General features: G+C 43.1%; 1 protein-coding gene across 1 annotated transcript in view; it reads right to left on the bottom strand.

Moving 5' to 3' along the window:
• The window catches only part of CFAP54 (cilia and flagella associated protein 54), a 527,562-nt gene that overhangs the window by 344,983 nt on the left and 162,340 nt on the right, over positions 1–20,239 (bottom strand). Inside the window, exons 24-27 of the mRNA XM_089651915.1 lie at positions 11,326–11,465; positions 7,829–7,976; positions 4,874–5,029; positions 812–934 (exon numbers count right to left, since the gene is read on the bottom strand). Of these exons, the coding sequence (XP_089508041.1) occupies positions 812–934; positions 4,874–5,029; positions 7,829–7,976; positions 11,326–11,465 (567 nt within the window). The remainder of the gene's footprint in view (positions 1–811; positions 935–4,873; positions 5,030–7,828; positions 7,977–11,325; positions 11,466–20,239) is intronic.

The following is a 20,239-nucleotide window of genomic DNA, read 5'->3' as shown; positions in this document are numbered from 1 at the left end:
TGCTGAAAATTGGTCTGGGCAGGAAGGGGGTATAAGTGCCCAGTAGGCAAGTGGTTAAATACTGCGTTTTCTATTCAAACACACATGCACCTCAATAGGACATGCTGTGTTCCAAGTAATGCAGCACAAAGCAGGTCAAACACAGTCCCTGAACTACCATGTGACTGTACTGCTGAATTGAAGTCAGTGGCGTTTAGCTGACCTGAGTTTGACATGCATTTCAAATGAATGGAGAACAACACCTGCTGACATGAGCCCACAGGATGACTGGGAATTTGTAAGCTGCTACAAAGCATCTAAATCTTCTGAACGCATCAGACAGGGTCATAATATCTCAAAATTGCTTTTATAGACAGCAGTGTGTAAAATTACAGTTCAGTTTAAATTTCAGGAACCTACAGAAACCAGATTTCAAATATCTGAAGAGATATCAAAGACAGATACTTTCAGTTGGCTGCAGTAGGTAACTGTACATTGGAAAATGCTCTCTCTTCTATGAAATGAACCTGGCAATTTTGCTTTTTTGAGAGCCTGATTCCAGACTCCTACAGGTTCTCCAAGCTTTGTGGTAGTAAGAGAAAATATTCATATCATGGGATTAGACAGAGTAGATTATTAAATGCACTAATCCGCTAATCATACACAATATTTACACAGGCTCATAAAAGGGTCACGACTCAGAAATAATGATATGTTCAATTATCAGAAAGACATAAGTAACAGGAGAAGTGTATGCTTTTAATGTCATCCTAAAATAGAATTATAATAAGCATTCTTTTGATTGCCATGTTGGATGCATCTAAATAAGTACCTTGGCTACATAATACACGATGCAGGCTGTCATGTGCAGTACGCCCTCTGTTACACCAGCCTGTTTTTTCTGCCAGGTGCTGCTGGGGATCTCTTGAAATACTGCCAAGCATTTAATTAGGATCTGAAAACATGAACAAAAATGTGAATTATGCATTATAGTATTAACCTCTTTGGTGCTAGAAAATAATCATCTGTTGTAATATTTTACTCAAAGTATAGCAACAGGCATTGAATAATGACTATTAAGAATCAGTCTAATTAGGTAAAGGTCCTTTGCATACTCAACAGACATTTGTGTGAGATTGAAAGCAGCTGAGTTGGCACTACAGGTAAAATTAACTAAGAAACTTTGAGAAGTGCAACTGTAGTATAGTATATATGGGAATAGATCACGGGTTACTATGACCATATTGACTTCACTAAACGGCAACAGTGCTACTGGTAATATGGCCACGCTGTCTCTGGTAACATGGTCCTTCAGTCTCAGGTGACTTCAGTCCTTCAGCCTCAGATACATTGAGATTCACTGTCTATCTTAATAAAGTGAGCCTGTCCCTAAAAATAAAGCGTCACTCTCTTTGGCAACTGCTCTTTCTGGCCCAAGTGAAATAGATTCATTGATTTGGGTAACATGGCTTCACTAACTATTAACATGGCAACAATGTTTCTGGTAACATGCTTCCGATTTTATTTCTCTCACTATGGCATTATCATTGGCATGCATTCAGGACTCAGCACAAAGGGCCTAAGCATGCTACAACCATGTTCCACTGTACACAATTGCTGCACTTTTTTTCACATAAATCTTTACTGACCCTAAACTTTTTGTGGCCATTAATAAACTGTTATGTTTGGATTCAGGAGACCCTCCCTGCTTTGAGATGAATATGTAATCTGTCAACTGGAAGCAGAATTTTAAAAGTACAGCAGAAAGTATTCAGGTTGCAAACATTGTTTCTGTAAAAAGAACTTCTCTTTGTAAAGGTATCCTATCAGAGTGGAGGTTTCAGATGCTGGTGAGACAAGTAAAAATGTATAATTTAAGTTAAAGTACAGGAGTAGGTGGCCCAGTCTATAAAAAAGGGAAATCTCTCCTGGAGGTGAAGATCCTGTAGCCTCCAGATGAAGTGTGGCAGAGGTCAGATAGGAAAAAAAAAAAAAAAAACAACAGGAGGATCTATTGACAAATTTGGGAACTGTTCGCTCCAAAGAAACAGATTCAAGAGTAGGCAGGCGGGTACATACGCTAGGACAGTCCTCCAAGAAAAGGGTTAAAAATGCCTATGACATTTTGGTCTGAAGACCAACTAACTCAAAGGTAGATACCAAAAAGCACTGAGAGACTGCATGAGATAGGGGAACCATGATTAAAGGGAATTCTCCAAACACCCCCTCAAACCCCAAATTCATTTATGGGAAAAAAATGCTACGTGTCTGAAAAAAAAGGGGTCAAAGACCCATGGGGAGTGGACTTATCAGCGAGGATTTGAGTCAAGCAGTTCCATTCAAAGATGGCTCAAGGATACTACTACATGTTAATTCTTATATAGATAAAGAAAGCAGGAGATAGGACATTGGCTTTGTTAAAACTGCAGACTACCTGACTTCAGGGAAGGTTTCGCGATATTCCACAATGGGGATGGCAGAAAAGGCAGGGTTCAGAACTGCTGAAAAAAATGCAAGTTACCAGGAAATTTACATAAATGAGAAATGAGAATCTAGCAACCTCTTGCTTAATATATTAGAGGTGGTTACTAAGATGTACTTTGAAAAACACCTAGAAGGAAATGTAAGTGTGCCTACATTGTTTTAAAAATAATCTGTAGTTTTTAAGTTTTTATATACAGTATAAGAAAAAAAACACGTTTTTTTTTATTCAATGTTTATTGTCTTTGTGACACCTGGAAAGTCCCATTCACAAAAAATAAGTTTTATGTTATAATTTGGGGATGTGGTGCCTTGATCACCCATCATTCTGGAGATTTGAAAAATGTAGGTTAGAAACAACTCCATGTAAATCGGAGTCATATGGAATTTTCTAAAATACAGGCGTAGACTGTAAAAACTCTGAATCTGAACCAGAGATAATAACAGGGACCTCTGGTACATTTAGAGTTTGAGGTCCAGTTGGGTTAGAATGAGATTTTGCTAGGCATGGCGCTGAGGCATGCTTAGAGCCTCTGCAAGCAGATTGCTACATTAAATGTGCCAAAACCAACAATGAGGGTTGTATGTGGCCACAGGTGAGCAGGTCACTGAAGGGGAGCAGTAGAACTAGTCTGGAGACCAGATGAACCACAAGGTGCTTCAGAAGCAGCAGCAGCAACAATGGAATAGTCCTCCCTCTAGATTGAATAGTAGGAAAATAAGCATGGCACACATGTGTGCAACATTCCACCAGCTTTAATTACTACACAAGTCCTCAGAGACTGGATTACACCAGAGGCTGTGCCACAGCTCTGGACCTGGAAATTGCTTTATGACAAATTTACACTGTACACAAGGGTCTTGAAAGCATCAAAATACAGAGACTAGTGCCCAAAGCTCACATTCCCAGCCAGCCATGCAATCTTCAGCTCACCTAAGCCCAGGTACAGTGTGGAAAGCTGTTGCTGAGAGTGTGTCAGTCTAGATAGCTGCTGTGCAAACACAAGCTCAAGGAAGCGTAACTGAAGTCTTGACAAAAGGCACCCAAAAGAAAGATATCTATGGTTCACCAAGTATCTTGACTGAAGAAAAACAAAAAGGCTAGCAGAAATGCAGATAAAAATTGAGTAAGAATTTTTTTTTGGAAGAGCCAAGTAAAAGCTGTCCAACCTCCTAGAACACAAGCAAAAAACTGAGGCAGGGTTTTTACAGGTGCTGCGTTAACTTTTTTTTTGGCATTTCAGTGTCCCAACTTCCTGAAGGTGGCAGTATAACCAACCTTTTAAGAATTTCTACAATTCCTATGTCCATCAATGGTCTCTGTACTTTCAGGCACCATACACATATTCTCCTATGGCCCTTGCCTGGGAATCAGACTGTACCCATTTATAGTGTCCCTTGCATGCATAGTGGATATTAGTTTATGGATGCTGAATCACTGTATCTTTCAGACATGGATATCTATAAAACCTGTAACTGGTATTTTTATCATAAACATAGGTGTGGCTTTATTTCCATAATTAAAGTACAATATCATGGAAAAGTAAATAAAATTCCCAACCTTGTTTTTTTATCAGCTTTGTTTTATGTTTCACAGTTATTCCCCCCTTCCACTATCTATTTGCCAGACAAATATGATCCAATCCCTGGTATCAGGCAATAGTCATCTCATTTTTATGGATAGGGTAGTCAATCAATCCAAGGCATCAAGTTAATACTAAATCCCAATAACATAACTCACACACCATGAGCTTTATTGATTGCTGAGATTAAAGAAAAGACATCAGCATCTGAATTGCAAGGGAAAAAAGAAGCCTAGTGAAAAATGACAGACAGATAAAAGATCCCTTAAGAGATACAAGACAGACATATCTACTTTGTGTTTTTGCTGTGTATCAAATCTGTACATATACTATAAACATTTTAACCTGAACATAACAGGAATGAATGAGCACTGAAAAGCAGGTATGAAAGTTGCTGCAAAATACTAATCATAAATTCCAATGTAAATAACCCATAGGGCTTAAAAATGGGCAAAGATTTACAAACAAAAATGTAATTTTAAGGGTAAAGGCCAATACAAAATGTGGTGGCATAATATAGAAGCAACTAAAAGGCTTTTGGAATTTGGCTAGTTTAACAATGACGAGTGTTTAATTAGAGAGCAGTAAGATCTCTCCTGTACAGAATGGATTCATTCATCCGCTATGTGGCACCACACTCGGCGCTGACTACTTACGCGTGATTTGAAGCTTCACAACAGACCTCTCTAATATTAATAGGTACATTTACATCAGCCTGGAACAAGTGCGTTATTGCTTGTATCTGAATGACTTGTTTTGTTTAAAAACATAAATATAAATGATTGCTTATCATGGCTGCAATGAATCTGTATGGGTAAATTTCTGCTTACCTGCACTACTGGAACAGAAGGGATTCTGTGATAGATTACTGGAGCAATCAGACCATAGCATTGAACAACAGCTTGAAGGGCATAGTTGGCATCACTCAGCAAGGTACTAACATCAAGAGCCACTAACAATCTTTCGCATTCAGCTATCCGACAAAGCTAAGGATAACAAACAGATATTTAGCTCAGTGGAGCAGATATTTCTGTAAAATCTTGTACTAAAGGGTTCTGCCAATCTAAATGTAAATACTTTTATAAACTCTGTTTCCTGCAAATCAATTTGTAATACATATATTTCCCTTTGTGGATTATATAAACTTTGATTTTCCAAATTGCCTGTTGTGGTTGTCTCTTCAAGTGAGTTCTTTCAATAATAACCTTCTTATGTGTAGTGAAGAATTACTACGGTATGCTCCTTGGTTATACTCCATTCACTACCAATTTGGCCAACTGTTTCGCTTCTTAGGTTCCATAATCCCCATTATCCCACAACACTAGTTTTGTTTTATTTTTGTTTTTCCAGAGAGGTTTATGGCAATAAATTTTTATTTTCAAGTGAGCTGAGCATAATACTCTTCAGTCTACAGAACATTAAGCAGCTGCACAGTCCTGGAATGTTCTACTGACACCTGGAATGTTGTGACAACAATATAAAGTGTTATTTGGGGATATGGCTGTTACATTGTAAGGAAACATTGAGAAGCGTATGCAAGTGAGGCTAAAAGAACACTTTTTATAAAGGTATTCGCAACACATTAGCAGGCAAATGCTAATAATCATTTCATTTTCATGCCAAAACATCCTAAGTGAGGTGCAGTTCTCAACTAATCCGATCTCAGTAGGTTCTACTGAAATGCTACCAATTTTTTCAATTATTTAAAGTGAGTTCTTGCACCATTTTTTTAAGTTCTAATGTTAAACGGCAAGCCCACCTAAAAGTGGCATTTTAGGTATAAGCAGTGCCTGGTAGTCCAAGTCAGATCCTTGCTTTTCATATGTCTTGGATACACCAACAGCAAGGTCTCTCTCCTATTTCCATCCACCTGGGAGTCTTGGGTGTTCCCTTCCAACTTTGCCAGTAATGTTCTTGGAATATAATTCCAGCTAAAGATTACCTAGTCTTAAAAATGCTCCCTCTCCCCTCCTAACACCTACAGAATAGTAACTAACCTGTGTTAAAAAGATGTATATACTTTCTTTTTTTCAGCTCACCCCCATCCAGTCACACAATCTCTTAAATCAGCTAGTACCAGCTGCAGGGGAATGGAGATGGTAAGATTATGTGAAGCAGGCTAAAAATAGGTAAGTATATACATCTTTGTTACACTGATAAGTTAGCAAAGGTGTTAGGAGGGGAAAGGGAACATTTTAAGATGAGTTAGGCTTTAGATGGAATTCTATTTTAGGTGACAGTGAACTTTCAGTAGGTTTAACTATTCAGCATATACCAAAATTTGAAATATAAGGACTGATCCTTTAAATTTTATGTAGTCACAAAGAATATCAAATAAAACACTCAAAAGGACAAAAATCAGAGTCTTCGTTTGATAATAGTAAAGACATTCCTGTCTTTCAGCTACATGAGTGGACATGTACCTCTTGAACAGCTGAGAATGAAGACACAGAATTTTGATTTTAAAGCTTTAAATATGATTGCTGTTTTTTCAATAAAATGTCTTTAAATCGAGCATATTGGTAGGTGAACTGATTCAGTTATAGTATAGAGCATTTTGAAGGCAAATGAGAAAACTGATCACACTACTAACACCTTTATAGAGGACAATACATGCAGTAAAGCTGTTCCCTAGAACTTCAAACCTGTATGGGCGCCATATTTCTGTAGGACTTAAAGGCTACTGAATGTTGTTCCTGTGCTTCAGGAGGCCTCTGCATCCTGGACACCAAGAACCATGTTATTCATACCCTGCAAACTGGATGAAAGGTGTGCTCCTGACTGAAATTTTGTTATTACTGCTTTTTAATCCTGCAGGAGCTAGGTGATCCAGGAAATGTGAACATTGTGGGAATGTCTGATATCCTCAAGGTGTGCAGTAAAAGATGGTCATGTAGGGGCATATTTATAATGGAGACCAGATAGCACTGTCCTTCTGTTATACTCGAATATGTACACAGCGGATCACATTTTACAGCCCATTCATTAAATGCAACCCACTGATCTGGTTAAACTCCTGCTTTATAAATATACCCTATAAAAAACATTTTAAAAAAGCTTATGGATAACACTATCAGCAAAACACATATATGCTGTATGTCCCTATTTTTTTCAAAACAAACTAAAGAACATAAAGATTGAGTAATGCTTTTCAAATAAGGCCCGGATTTAGACTTCTGTGGTCAATGAACTAAGGGTTTTGAAAGGGTCCAGTTTATCTGGATGTATCAGGTTGTAGACTTCTAATTTCAACAATTGTTCCTCATGATTTTGGTGCCTAACACAAGTGAGGCAGGGAGTATTGCGGAATGCATTTGGCAACCTAGCTTTCATAGTGTATTCTCCTGTGCAGGGAGTTATTGGAAGATATTAAAAAGAAAGGTATCATGCAATGATACTTTTAGTATTTTAAAATTATTTAATGACTTTTTTATTGATAAACTAACTGGACTAACAGGCTTTTTATATTTCCTGTTCTAAAGGCTAAAATACATTCACTTAATTTTTATGACATTGCAATATATATTTTTATGCTAAAGTCAATTATGCCCATAACATTATTACTTTGATTTTGACATTAATTATACTATTGTGAATAAAAATGAATATTTTCTTCAATAATTTTCAAAGGACCCAAGGTCATTTGTGATCTGGTATTAATTATCTTATATTAATTTTAATCTCAGTCATCAATAATATAACTGTATCACATTCCCTTTCATATATATTTATTAATATTCTGTAAATCAGTACTCATTAATAACAGTTATTAACTCATTACTTACTTGCCCCTTGAGAAGAACACCTCCATCACAAAGAGAGTCACAAAAGAGTGCTCCTTCTTTTATGTTTATTTCACTCACTGTAAAAATACTTCCAAGGAACAGTTGCAACAGTATGGGAGAAGACTTTGATATGGTGTCATTACACAAACTATGGAAAAGCATATGCATCACATTCACAGGTTTATCAAAGATAGCATGCTTAAGCTTATATCAGAACAATTACAAATATAAAATTTATTTTAACAATAATGATGCTAATTGTGTCATGATTATCAAAGCTGATTAATTTCTAGAGAAGATGAAAGATGTTAGAGATTACCAAAGACTAGGATTCTACTTGAGAGTAACAAAGTGCTAATTATACTTTTTTCCATATACACAGCAGGTCTACATTGGCCATTATAGTTACCATGGAAACCCTCAATAGCCCCCTCTTTTTTAAATAAGAAATGCATGACAGAGTGGTTAGAAATATCTATGCGTTATATATCATTTCTTGCATACTGTGTCGAAGACAATATGCTGTTTTCCAGAAAAATACATCAAAAAGGTATTAATAAACTGATAAGAAAACAAATGTTCTTTTCTGCATATCAATGTTCAAAGCAAATTCCAAGAGGGTAGTTAAGGGTAAAGCTGCTCAAACAACAGCTGTACGTGTGTTTATGATATATGGGCATGGAAATATACAAAGTAACATGCTTTTTCACAGTTAATTAACACCTTCTTCAGTGCTGAAGGGCTTGTGAACACCAGAACAAGTGCAATCTATAGAAGGTGTCAATATTAAGTTAATGGTACTCCAAATGCAGGTCATAAATGCAGTGTGTTTACCCGCACCGGATTGCAAGGTACAGATGCACCATGCGATCTGGTTTTAGTGAGTTTCTAAATGAATGGGCTGATATCACCCTGCACAGAACTACATGTGAATCCTGAGTGTGAACCAGCCCTAAAACCTTTTTCAAGTGATATCCATTGATACTTATTACTTAATCATAAGAGTGAGGGAATAGGAGAGCTGTGTTTATAAAGCTCGACATGGATGGATCGAAAATGCGACCAGTTCAGCAGGGAATGGCTACATTTCAATCCATCTATGATTGATCCCACACTAATGGTCGACTTCTCATGAATGGGCTTGTTGAAAATTTTGTTTGATTAGCACTGCAGCCAATCATGGGGGAGGAATCCTCGCTATAAGAATACATTAGCATAGTGGGATGGATTTTTTCACTCTTATTTGTATGGATGGGGGAATCCATTCAGTATTTTTTTTTTTTCAAAGGGACCTACAGTATCTCACAGAAGTGAATACACCCCTCACATTTTTGTAAATATTTTATTACATCTTTTTATGTGACAACACTGAAGAAATGACACTTTGCTACAATGTAAAGTAGTGAGTGTACACCTTGTATAACACTGTAAACTTGCTGTCCCCTCAAAATAACTTAACACACAGCCATTAATGTCTAAACCGCTGGCAACAAAAGTGAGCACACCCCTAAGTGAAAATGTTCAAATTTGGCCAATTAGCCATTTTCCCTCCCCGGTGTCATGTGACTCATTACAAGGTCTCAGGTGTGAATGGGGAGCAGGTGTGTTAAATTTGGTGTTATCGCTCTCACTCTCTCATACTGATCACTGGCAGTTCAACATGGCACCTCATGGCAAAGAACTCTCTGAGGATCTGAAAAAAAGAATTGTTGCTCTACATAAAGATGGCCTAGGCTATAAGAAGATTGCCAAGACCCTGAAACTGAGTTGCAGCATGGTGGCCAAAACCATACAGCGGTTTAACAAGACAAGTTCTACTCAGAACAGTCCTCACCATGGTCGACCAAAGAAGTTGAGTGCACATGTTCAGCATCATATCCAGAGGTTGTCTTTGGGAAATGGACGTATGAGTGCTGCAGAGGTTGAAGGGGTGGGGGGTCAGCCTGTCAGTGCTCAGACCATATGCCGCACACTGCATCAAATTGGTCTGCATGGCTGTCGTCCAAGAAGGAAGCCTCTTCTGAAGATGATGCACAAGAAAGCCCGCAAACAGTTTGCTGAAGACAAGCAGACTAAGGGCATTGATTACTGGAACCATGTCCTGTGGTTTGATGAGACCAAGATAAACAGATTTGGTTCAGATGGTGTCAAGCGTGTGTGGCAGAAACCAGATAGGGAGTACAAAGACAAGTGTGTTTGCCTACAGTCAAGCATGGTGGTGGGAGTGTCATGATCTGGGACTGCATGAGTGCTGCTGGCACTGGGGAGCTACAGTTCACTGAGGGAACCATGAATGCCAACATGTACTGTGGCATACTGAAGCAGAGCATGATCCCCTCCCTTTGGAGACTGGGCCGCAGGGCAGTATTCCAACATGATAACGACCCCAAACACACCTCTAAGACAACCATTGCCTTGCTAAAGAAGCTGAGGGTAGAGGTGATGGACTGGCCAAGCATGTCTCCAGACATAAACCCTATTGAGCATCTGTGGGGCATCCTCAAATGGAAGGTGGAGGAGCGCAAGGTCTCTAACATCCACCAGCTCTGTGATGTTGTCATGGAGGAGTGGAAAAGGACTCCAGTGGCTACCTGTGAAGCTCTGGTGAACTCCATGTCCAAGAGGGTTAAGGCAGTGCTGGAAAAAAAAATGGTGGCCACACAAAATATTGACACTTTGGGCCCAATTTGGACATTTTCACTTAGGGGTATACTCACTTTTGTTGCCAGCGATTTAGACATTAATGGTTGTTTGCGGAGTTATTTTGAGGGGACAGCAAATTTACACTGTTATACAAGCTGTACACTCACTACTTTACAAGTGTCATTTCTTCAGTGTTGTCACATGAAAAGATACAATAAAATATTTACAAAAATGAGAGGGGTGTACTCACTTCTGTGAGATACTGTACGTATGCTCAGCTCTACACCTGACATTTTTTTCAATATATATTTGGGTATTGATTGGTCAGTTCGAGTGGCCAGCTTAAACATGTCACAACAATAGAGGTGTACACAACAAGTTCTGCGTTTTGCTGAACCAAATGCCAGCTAGGCAACATCTCTATAAAGGACTCTAAGACACCCACCCTAAATTCTGTACCGCATCATCAAACACGGTCTACAGGCCTAAAACTTGCAGGAGGTTCTTGCCCTTCCCAACTCTATTCATAACAATAGAAAACAGTTAGGGCAGGAGCTGGAGTTTCAGTATTTTCTGTATTATAACTGAAAGCCCAGTAAACCCCTATATGCTTCACAACAGAAATGGCCACTATTAGAGTAGGCAAATGGAGACTGCAGCCTATACTATGGCTAGCTGCAAGCTGCTTTTGACTGGCCAGGACAGAAGCACTTGCAACCTACCTATTTAGCTAATTTTTCCACAAACAAAACATGTTTTTTTGTTGGGATTGCTATACTATGAGGGCCTGTCATGATTTAAAATTAGAAGGCAGGAAATAACAAGGAAAGATTCACAGATACATTTCTACTTACCTTGTCTGATGTAAATAACCTTCCCTATTTTCTGATATAGCCAGATCAGAAGATGAAGGAACTGGTGACAAAACAAAGTAGTTCCACAGCACAGAGCATGCCCTCTTAGCCACTTTATAGTTACCAACATGATATGCACTCTGTAGAAAGAAATTATTATTTCATTTCCAAGAACAGACTAGTACTGCTTGAAACACACACTCATCTGCACAATTAAACAGCCAGACATGTTTAGGACATTTCTAGAAATAGGATTCATAAACATTCATTATCAAGCTAAAAATGCTGACATTTCTGAATTGTATACTATTTGTGGTATATTAGCAATCTCAAATAATCTCTCATAGCTTGTCAATGCTATTTAGCAGTCTCTTGCAGCATTTGAAAGGTGGAATCCCTTGCAACATGTCATTGGCTTCTTTACATGTGCTGTTGGCCTCTAGTAGTCTCCTACAACCCTTATTGGTCTCTAGAAATCTCTGGCATCAAGCTAGTGTTCACTTATAGTAGTTTACAAGTTGTTAGTGATGTCTGGCAAATGCTTGTAACATATGGTCCTGAACACCATCAGAAGTCTACATGGGAATAAGCTATACAAATAAAGATCATTTGATCAGTTAAAGTTTAGAAATGTGAACTGGAAATATCTAAAAGAACATCGATATAATGCAACCATATTTCTTTTTATCCTGCAACAAAGTTCTGGACTTCAAAGTTCAGAAAGATTTAAAGATATATGTGCTCTATTTGCAGCAAGATGTCTAATAGCATTACAATGAAGGCAACTAATAAAGCTGTTATATATAAACATACTCATGATGTATCTAATCTGAAATAACTCAAAGCACAGTTAAACAATTTCTTAAGCCTGTATCTGGACTCCATGGAAACTCATGGGGGTTTATTTACTAAAGCTGGAGAGTCCAAAATCAGACTCCCTTCTGCATAGAAACCAATCAGCTTCTAACCTCAGCTTATTCAATGAAGCTTTGGCAATGAAACCTGGAAGCTGATTGGTTTCTATGCAGAAGTGAGTCTGATTTTGCACTCTCCAGCTTTAGTAAATAAACCCCATGATGTCTTTTTAACAGTCACTAGACCCAACCGCCAATGCCACCAACAAGAAGTTCTAACATGCCAAGTGAGAAAGAGAATGGACATCCCCATCCAAATGTACAGTTGTGTTCAAAATAATAGCAGTGTGTTGAAAAAAGTGAATAAAGCTCAAAATCCTTCTAATAGCTTTTATTTCCATACACACAAATGCATTGGGAACACTACACATTCTATTCCAAATCAAAACATGAAGAAAAATATATCAAATTTGTGTTGTTTCTCTAAAAAAATTAAAGAAAAGTGAATATTAGACTGTTCAAAAAAAGAGCAGTGTTTGTATTCTTCTTTACAAACTCAAACATTCACTATATAAACTGAAAAATGTTTGAAGATTTTGCTTTCCTTTGAATCACTTAATTAATATTTAGTTGTATAAGCACTGTTTCTGAGAACTGCTGTACATCTGTGTTGCATGGAGTCAACCAAATTCTGGCACCTGTGAACAGGTATTCCAGCCCAGGATGATTGGACTACATTCCACAGTTCTTCTCGATTTCTTGGTTTTGCCTCAGAAACTGCATTTTTGATGTCACCCCACAAGTTTTCTATTGGATTAAGATCCGGGGATTGGGCTGGCCACTCCATAACGTCAATCTTGTTGGTCTGGAACCAAGATGTTGCACGTTTACTGGTGTGTTTGGGGTCGTTGTCTTGTTAGAACACCAATTTCAAGGGCATTTCCTCTTCAGCATAAGGCAGCATGACCTCTTCAAGTATTCTGATGTATTCAATCTGATCCATGATCCCTGGTATGCGATAAATAGGCCCAACACTGTAGTATGAGAAACATCCTGTCAGGGCAGGAGCCGAGGAACGGACAGGCAGGCCTAACAATGTAACGCACTGGCTGACGACAACCACTACCCACAGACCGAAGTCCCCCAGGGCGCGGAGTCTAAGTCCCAGGCTGCCCTTCACCAGGGCCCCTGATGGTGGGGATGGACTTGACGCAGCCAGGAACCAGGTCGCGGCCCCCGAGACACCTCAGCTGCGGTAATGGCCGCCGCCAATGGCGTGTAGCTGGTGGAAGAGACAAAAGAGTAGTCAGACAAGCCGGGTCAACAACAACAGGACAAAACAGTACAGGACAGCAGAAGAGAATCACAGGTCACGAGCCGGGTTCAGCAACAGAGGGTCAGATCAAGGGAGAATACAAAGAATAGTCAAGTCACAAGCCGAATCAGATACCAGGAGAGTCACGAGAGTCAGAACAGAGTAATAGCAACACAAAGACACAAGCCGAATCAGATACCAGGAGAGTCACGAGAGTCAGAACAGAGTAATAGCAACACAAAGACACAAGACACAAGTGCAAAGAGCATGTGCGGGCCACAGGCTTATATGTCATCAGCCACACCCCTCTGGGGGATGGACCACAGAGACCTGAAGGCATAAAAGGATTCCCATCATGCACAGCAGAATCCAAGATGGACGCCAGCACATGGAGTAACATAACCTCAGGGAAAAGGTAGGACCTTGACAGTACCGCCTCCTCAAGGGCCCCTCCCCCTCCGCGGCTCAACAAAAGGTTTCTGAGGAAAGCGGGTATGAAAAGCGCGGAGGAGGGCAGGAGCATGGACATCCGCGGAAGGAACCCAGGAACGCTCCTCGGGACCATAACCGCGCCAATGAACCAGGAACTGTAATCGACCTCGCACCAATCGAGAGTCCAGGATCCGGCTCACCTCATACTCCTCATGACCGTCAACCCGGACAGGGCGGGGCCGAGGCAGAGAAGTAGTGAAGCGATTGCAGATCAGAGGTTTCAACAGGGAAACATGAAAGATATTGGAGATCCGCATCCCAGACGGAAGGGCAAGGGCATAGGCCACCGGATTCACTTTGCGGAGAATGCGGAAAGGACCGACAAAACGGGGAGCTAGTTTGGGTGTGGGCACCCGAAGATTGAGGTTGCAAGTAGACAACCACACACGATCGCCAACCTGGTATGAAGGAGCGGGCAACCGTCTGCGATCAGCCTGGAACTTCTGGCGCTGAGCTGAGTCCCTCAAGGCCCTCTGGATCTGCCCCCATGAAGAACGCAGGGCAGCAAGATGGTTCTCCACAGCCGGAATGTCCTGTGGTGAGAACCTCTCAGGTAATACCGCGGGTTGGAACCCATAGTTGGCCATGAAAGGAGACATCCCGGAGGAGGAGTTGACCGCCGAGTTCCTGGCAAACTCTGCCCAAGGCAGGAGATCGGCCCAATCGTCCTGATGGTCTGAAATATAACACCAAAGGAATTGTTCTAAGGCCTGATTGGAACGCTCCGCAGCCCCATTGGACTGCGGGTGGTAGGCTGAAGAAAAGGAGAGACTAATACCCAACTGGGAGCAGAAGGCGCGCCAGAATCTGGACACGAACTGACTCCCGCGGTCCGAGACAATCACCTTGGGCAACCCATGCAGGCGAAAAATCTCCCTGGAAAAGACCGTGGCCAGTTCTTGCGCTGTGGGTAATTTCCTGAGTGGAATGCAATGGCACATCTTGGAAAACCGATCGACGATCATGAGGATGACCGTATGACCCCGAGACACCGGGAGGTCTACAATAAAGTCCATACCTAGATGTGACCAAGGACGCTCCCCATTGGGAATGGGTTGTAGAAGACCCAAAGGGAGATGCCGTGGAGACTTATTCTGGGCACAGATCGAACATGCCGCTACATAAGAGGCAATGTCGGCACGGAGGGTTGGCCACCAGAATAAGCGAGAGACGACCCAACAAAGCTGGTTCTTCCCCGGATGCCCGGCAGTTTTGGCGTTATGGTAGGTACGCAGCAGGCGGGTGCGCAATCCCTCGGGTACGAAACATCTACCCTCCGGCTTCCCGGGAGGAGCATCAGTTTAAGCCGCCAAAATCTGCTCCCCAAGAGGAGAGGTCAGACTGGTGCGAATGGCAGCCAGGATCTGATCTGGAGGTATAAGTGAGATTGGCTCAGAGTCTTCCCTGAACAACTCAGAGTATTGCCGTGATAACGCATCAGCCCTGACATTCTTGGAACCAGGCAAATATGAAACCACATAGTTGAAGCGTGACAAGAACAGAGCCCATCTGGCCTGGTGGGGTGTCAATCTCTTGGCCTCCGAAAGATAAGTCAGGTTCTTGTGATCGGTAAGAATGAGGACCGGAACCGCGGAACCCTCGAGCAGGTGCCTCCACTCCTTGAGAGCCAGGATTATGACCAACAACTCCCGATCTCAAATCTGGTAGTTGCACTCTGCAGAGGAAAGCTTCCTGGAGTAGAACCCGCAGGGAAGTAGGGGTCCATCGGGCGACCGACGCTGAGACAGGAGAGCCCCTACTCCCATCTCGGAAGCATCAACCTCGAGGACGAAGGGCAACCCAGGATTGGGATGTGAAAGAATCGGAGCCGAAGCAAAGGCGGCTTTCAGAGCCTCGAAAGCTATGATGGCCTCGGATGGCCACTCGTGAGGGTTACTCCCCTTCCTGGTTAGGTCAGAGAGAGGCTTTGCCAATGTGGAGAAGTTCCTGATGAACTTCCGATAGTAGTTGGCAAAGCCCAGAAAGCGCTGAATGGGCCGAAGACCATTGGGACGAGGCCACTGCAGAACCGCAGCAACCTTCTGAGGGTCCATGGAAAATCCCTCCGCGGAAATTATGTAGCCCAAAAAGGCAACTTGGGATCGATGGAACTCGCACTTCTCGAGTTTACAAAAGAGTCCGTTCTCACGCAATCGTTGCAGCACCTGCTTGACATCCTGGACATGAGACTCCATGGAGGTAGAGTAAACCAAGATGTCATCCAGGTAAACCACTACGCACTGCTGCAACAAATCACGAAGGACATCGTTTATGAATTCCTGAAAAACCGAAGGGCATCACCAGGTATTCGTAGTGCCCGGTTCTGGTGTTAAACGCGGTCTTCCACTCATCCCCCTGTCTGATCCGTACGAGGTTGTACGCCGCCCTAAGCTCGAGTTTGGTAAAGACTGTTGCTCCCTTAAGGCAGTCGAACAACTCAGAAATCAAAGGAATCGGATATGCATTTTTAATGGTAATCCGATTGAGACCCCTATAATCGATGCAGGGCCTCAATTCCCCACCTTTCTTCTTTACGAAAAAAAAACCTGCTCCTGCTGGAGAAGTAGACTTACGAATGTGCCCCCGGGAAAGCGCATCCACAACGTACTCCTCCATGGCCTTATTCTCCGCAACCGAGAGAGGGTACACCCTGCCATGCGGAGGAGTGGCCCCGGGTTGCAAGGATATGGCGCAGTCGTAAGGACGATGCGGCGGTAAGGTACCAGCGCGTACCTTATCAAACACGTCCCGGTACTCCCCATAGTCGGTGGGCAACGCAGAGTCCGAGGAGGCACACAATACCTTAACCGGCCCCCGGATGCACCCGGCCCCACACTGTGGAGACCATGAGAGAATCTCGGCTGTTTGCCAATTGAAGGTTGGATTGTGCCTCTGGAGCCAGGGATACCCCAAAACCACAGAATAGTGTGGGGAAGAAATCACCTGAAAACAGGCCAACTCCCTGTGAACAGCCCCAATGCTACCTCTATCGGCAGAGTCTCGTGGGTAACCTGCGGCGGCTGCAGGGGCCTGCCATCTATGGCTTCGAGAACCAATGGGGTAGCGCGAGCCTGCAGGGGAATGGAGTGCTGTGCAGCAAACGAGCTGTCCAAGAACAACCCACCGGCCCCAGAGTCTACCAACGCCTGGGCCGTCACCGAGCCCTCCGTCCAAGAAAGGACCACGGTGATCAGTGGCTTATCCTTGCGGAACGCCGGGGACGAGGAAACTCCACCCAAGATCTGTCCCTGACATGATCTCAGGTGCGAGCGTTTCCCGGACAGACCGGACAAGACTGCCGATAGTGCCCACCGAGGCCACAGTACAGGCAGCGACCCTCCCGACGCCGAGCGGCCCGCTCCCCCTCGGAAAGGCGAGCAAACCCCAGCTGCATGGGTTCCCCACCAGACAAGCTGTCCCCAGGAGGCGTGGGAGGAGAGGGAGGAACGGGTGGGACAGAAAACGCAGGTGCCAGTCGATTGGAAGGCCTCCGCAGGCGTTCCCTGAGTGAAGGCCTCTCCCTGAGCCTGGTGTCAATCAGGATCAGGAAAGAGATGAGCTCCTCCAACACCACAGGCAGTTCCTTAGCTGCAATCTCGTCCTTCAATGTGTCAGAAAGACCATGGGAAAACACAGCCACCAGAGCCTCATTGTTCCAACCGACCTCTGCCGCCAGGGTACGAAACTCTATGGCGTACTCGGCCACGGTCCATGAACCGTGATGCATGGTCATGAGCAGTTTGGCCGCCGAGGCGGAACGAGCCGGTACGTCGAATACCCTACGGAAAGCATCGACAAAACCGGAAAAATCTTGAATCACCGGGTCGTTCCTCTCCCATAAGGCATTCGCCCAGGCCAAGGCCTTGTCTGAGAGTAAGGAATATAGGAACCCCACCTTTGACCTCTCAGACGGAAAGGCGTGGGGTATAAAATAAATACCCACCTGGTTGAGGAACCCACGACACTGACTAGGCTCACCCCCAAAGCGCTGTGGAAGAGGGGCTGAACCAGTCATACCTCTGGGCGCCGCTGATGCAGCCGTCGAGGTGGTGGACGCAATAGGCGGAGAAGCTGCGGGAGAGACCACCGGAGTGACTACCGGCCTGATAGCACCAGGATCAAGGTGTGCAGTGCGTGCAAGCAGAGTTTGCAACGCCTGAGCGAATTGATCCAACAGGTGATCCTGTTGATCGAGTCTGGCGACTAGCATTGGGAGCGAAGGCGTGCCTGCACCGTCAGGGTTCATGGCACTTGTGTAATGTCAGGGCAGGAGCCGAGGAATGGACAGGCAGGCCTAACAATGTAACGCACTGGCTGACGACAACCACTACCCACAGACCGAGGCGCGGAGTCTAAGTCCCAGGCTGCCCTTCACCAGGGCCCCTGATGGTGGGGATGGACTTGACGCAGCCAGGAACCAGGTCGCGGCCCCCGAGACACCGCAGCTGCGGTAATGGCCGCCGCCAATGGCGTGTAGCTGGTGGAAGAGACAAAAGAGTAGTCAGACAAGCCGGGTCAACAACAACAGGACAAAACAGTACAGGACAGCAGACGAGAATCACAGGTCACGAGCCGGGTTCAGCAACAGAGGGTCAGATCAAGGGAGAATACAAAGAATAGTCAAGTCACAAGCCGAATCAGATACCAGGAGAGTCACGAGAGTCAGAACAGAGTAATAGCAACACAAAGACACAAGCCGAATCAGATACCAGGAGAGTCACGAGAGTCAGAACAGAGTAATAGCAACACAAAGACACAAGACACAAGTGCAAAGAGCATGTGCGGGCCACAGGCTTATATGTCATCAGCCACACCCCTCTGGGGGATGGACCACAGAGACCTGAAGGCATAAAAGGATTCCCATCATGCACAGCAGAATCCAAGATGGACGCCAGCACATGGAGTAACATAACCTCAGGGAAAAGGTAGGACGTTGACACATCCCCATATCATGATGCTTGCGCAACCATGCTTCACTGTCTTCACAGTGTACTGTGGCTTGAATTCAGTGTTTGGGGGTCGTCTGACAAACTGTCTCCGGCCACTAGACCCAAAAAGAACAATCTTACTTTCATCAGTCCACAAAATGTTGCGCCATTTCTCTTTAGGTCAGTCAATGTGCTCTTTGGCAAATTGTAACCTCTTCAGCACATGTCTTTTTTTCAACAGTGGGACTTTGCGGGGGCTTCTTGCAGATAGCTTGGCTTCACATAGGCATCTTCTAATTGTAACAGTACTCACAGGTAACTTTAGACCTTCTTTGATCTTCCTGGAGCTGATTGTTGGCTGAGTCCTTGCCATTTTGGCTATTCTTCTATCCATTCGAATGGTAGTTTTTCGCTTTCTTCCACGTTTTTCAGGTTTTCGTTGCCATTTTAAAGCATTTGCGATCATTTTAGCTGAGCAGCCTATCATTTTCTGCACTTCTCTATATGTTTTCCCCTCTCCATTCAACTTTTTAATCAAGGTACGCTGTTCTTCTGAACAATGTCTGGAACGACCCATTTTCCTCAGAATTTCAGAGAGAAATGCACTGTAACCAGCATGTACAACATTTGCTGCCTTCCTTCCTTAAATAAGGGCAATAATTGCCACCTGTTTTTCAAAGAATGAATGACCTCACTGATAGAACTCCACACTGCTATTATTTTGAACATGCCCCTTTCAATTAGTGATTCAATTACACAGAATCAGCAGCATGCATGTCATGACTGTTGGGTCTGTGGGATTTCCATTACTCTACTACACCTGCTAGTAAATTATTTGCCATGTAGAAATATCATTTCTACCAAAAACAGTGATTGATCAGGTTAGTGATGTCTGACTGCTATTATTTTGAACACAGCTGTATGTAACTTAATTTCAAACTTAAAAGTGTATCCTTGTTTTGGGAAGAGTAAGCAAGGGTTAGAACCCCTGTAAAGTTTTAATTTCTCTCTATGGTCTCGCTAGGTCCTGCTGATCAATGGCAGTGGAACAAAAAGTGTTAGTATATCCACAACATTTTGAGTGTCACTAGAACAAGAGATGAGGGGAAATCTTCCATTTTTCAGGACTGATGTCTAAGAGCAGATTTCCCCCCACTTTGAAAAAAATTTCAATTCACTTAATGCTGTGCCTCTGGGATATACTTATTTCCTGCATCAGCTATACAGCTTCCTAAAACCCTGTCCACATCCAGCTTGTTGTTAGACAATGAATCTGTGTCATCATTTCCAATCGATTAGCAGGAAGGCGATGTAGGAAACAGTAA

Source organism: Staurois parvus, unplaced genomic scaffold, assembly GCF_062004578.1.
Source record: "Staurois parvus isolate SC_StPar_1 unplaced genomic scaffold, SC_StPar_1.0 ptg000025l, whole genome shotgun sequence".
In the NCBI taxonomy this organism is placed as follows: Eukaryota; Metazoa; Chordata; class Amphibia; order Anura; family Ranidae; genus Staurois; species Staurois parvus.
The sequence above is the reverse complement of the archived record's forward strand: the minus strand, read 5'-3'. Positions and strand labels throughout refer to the sequence as shown.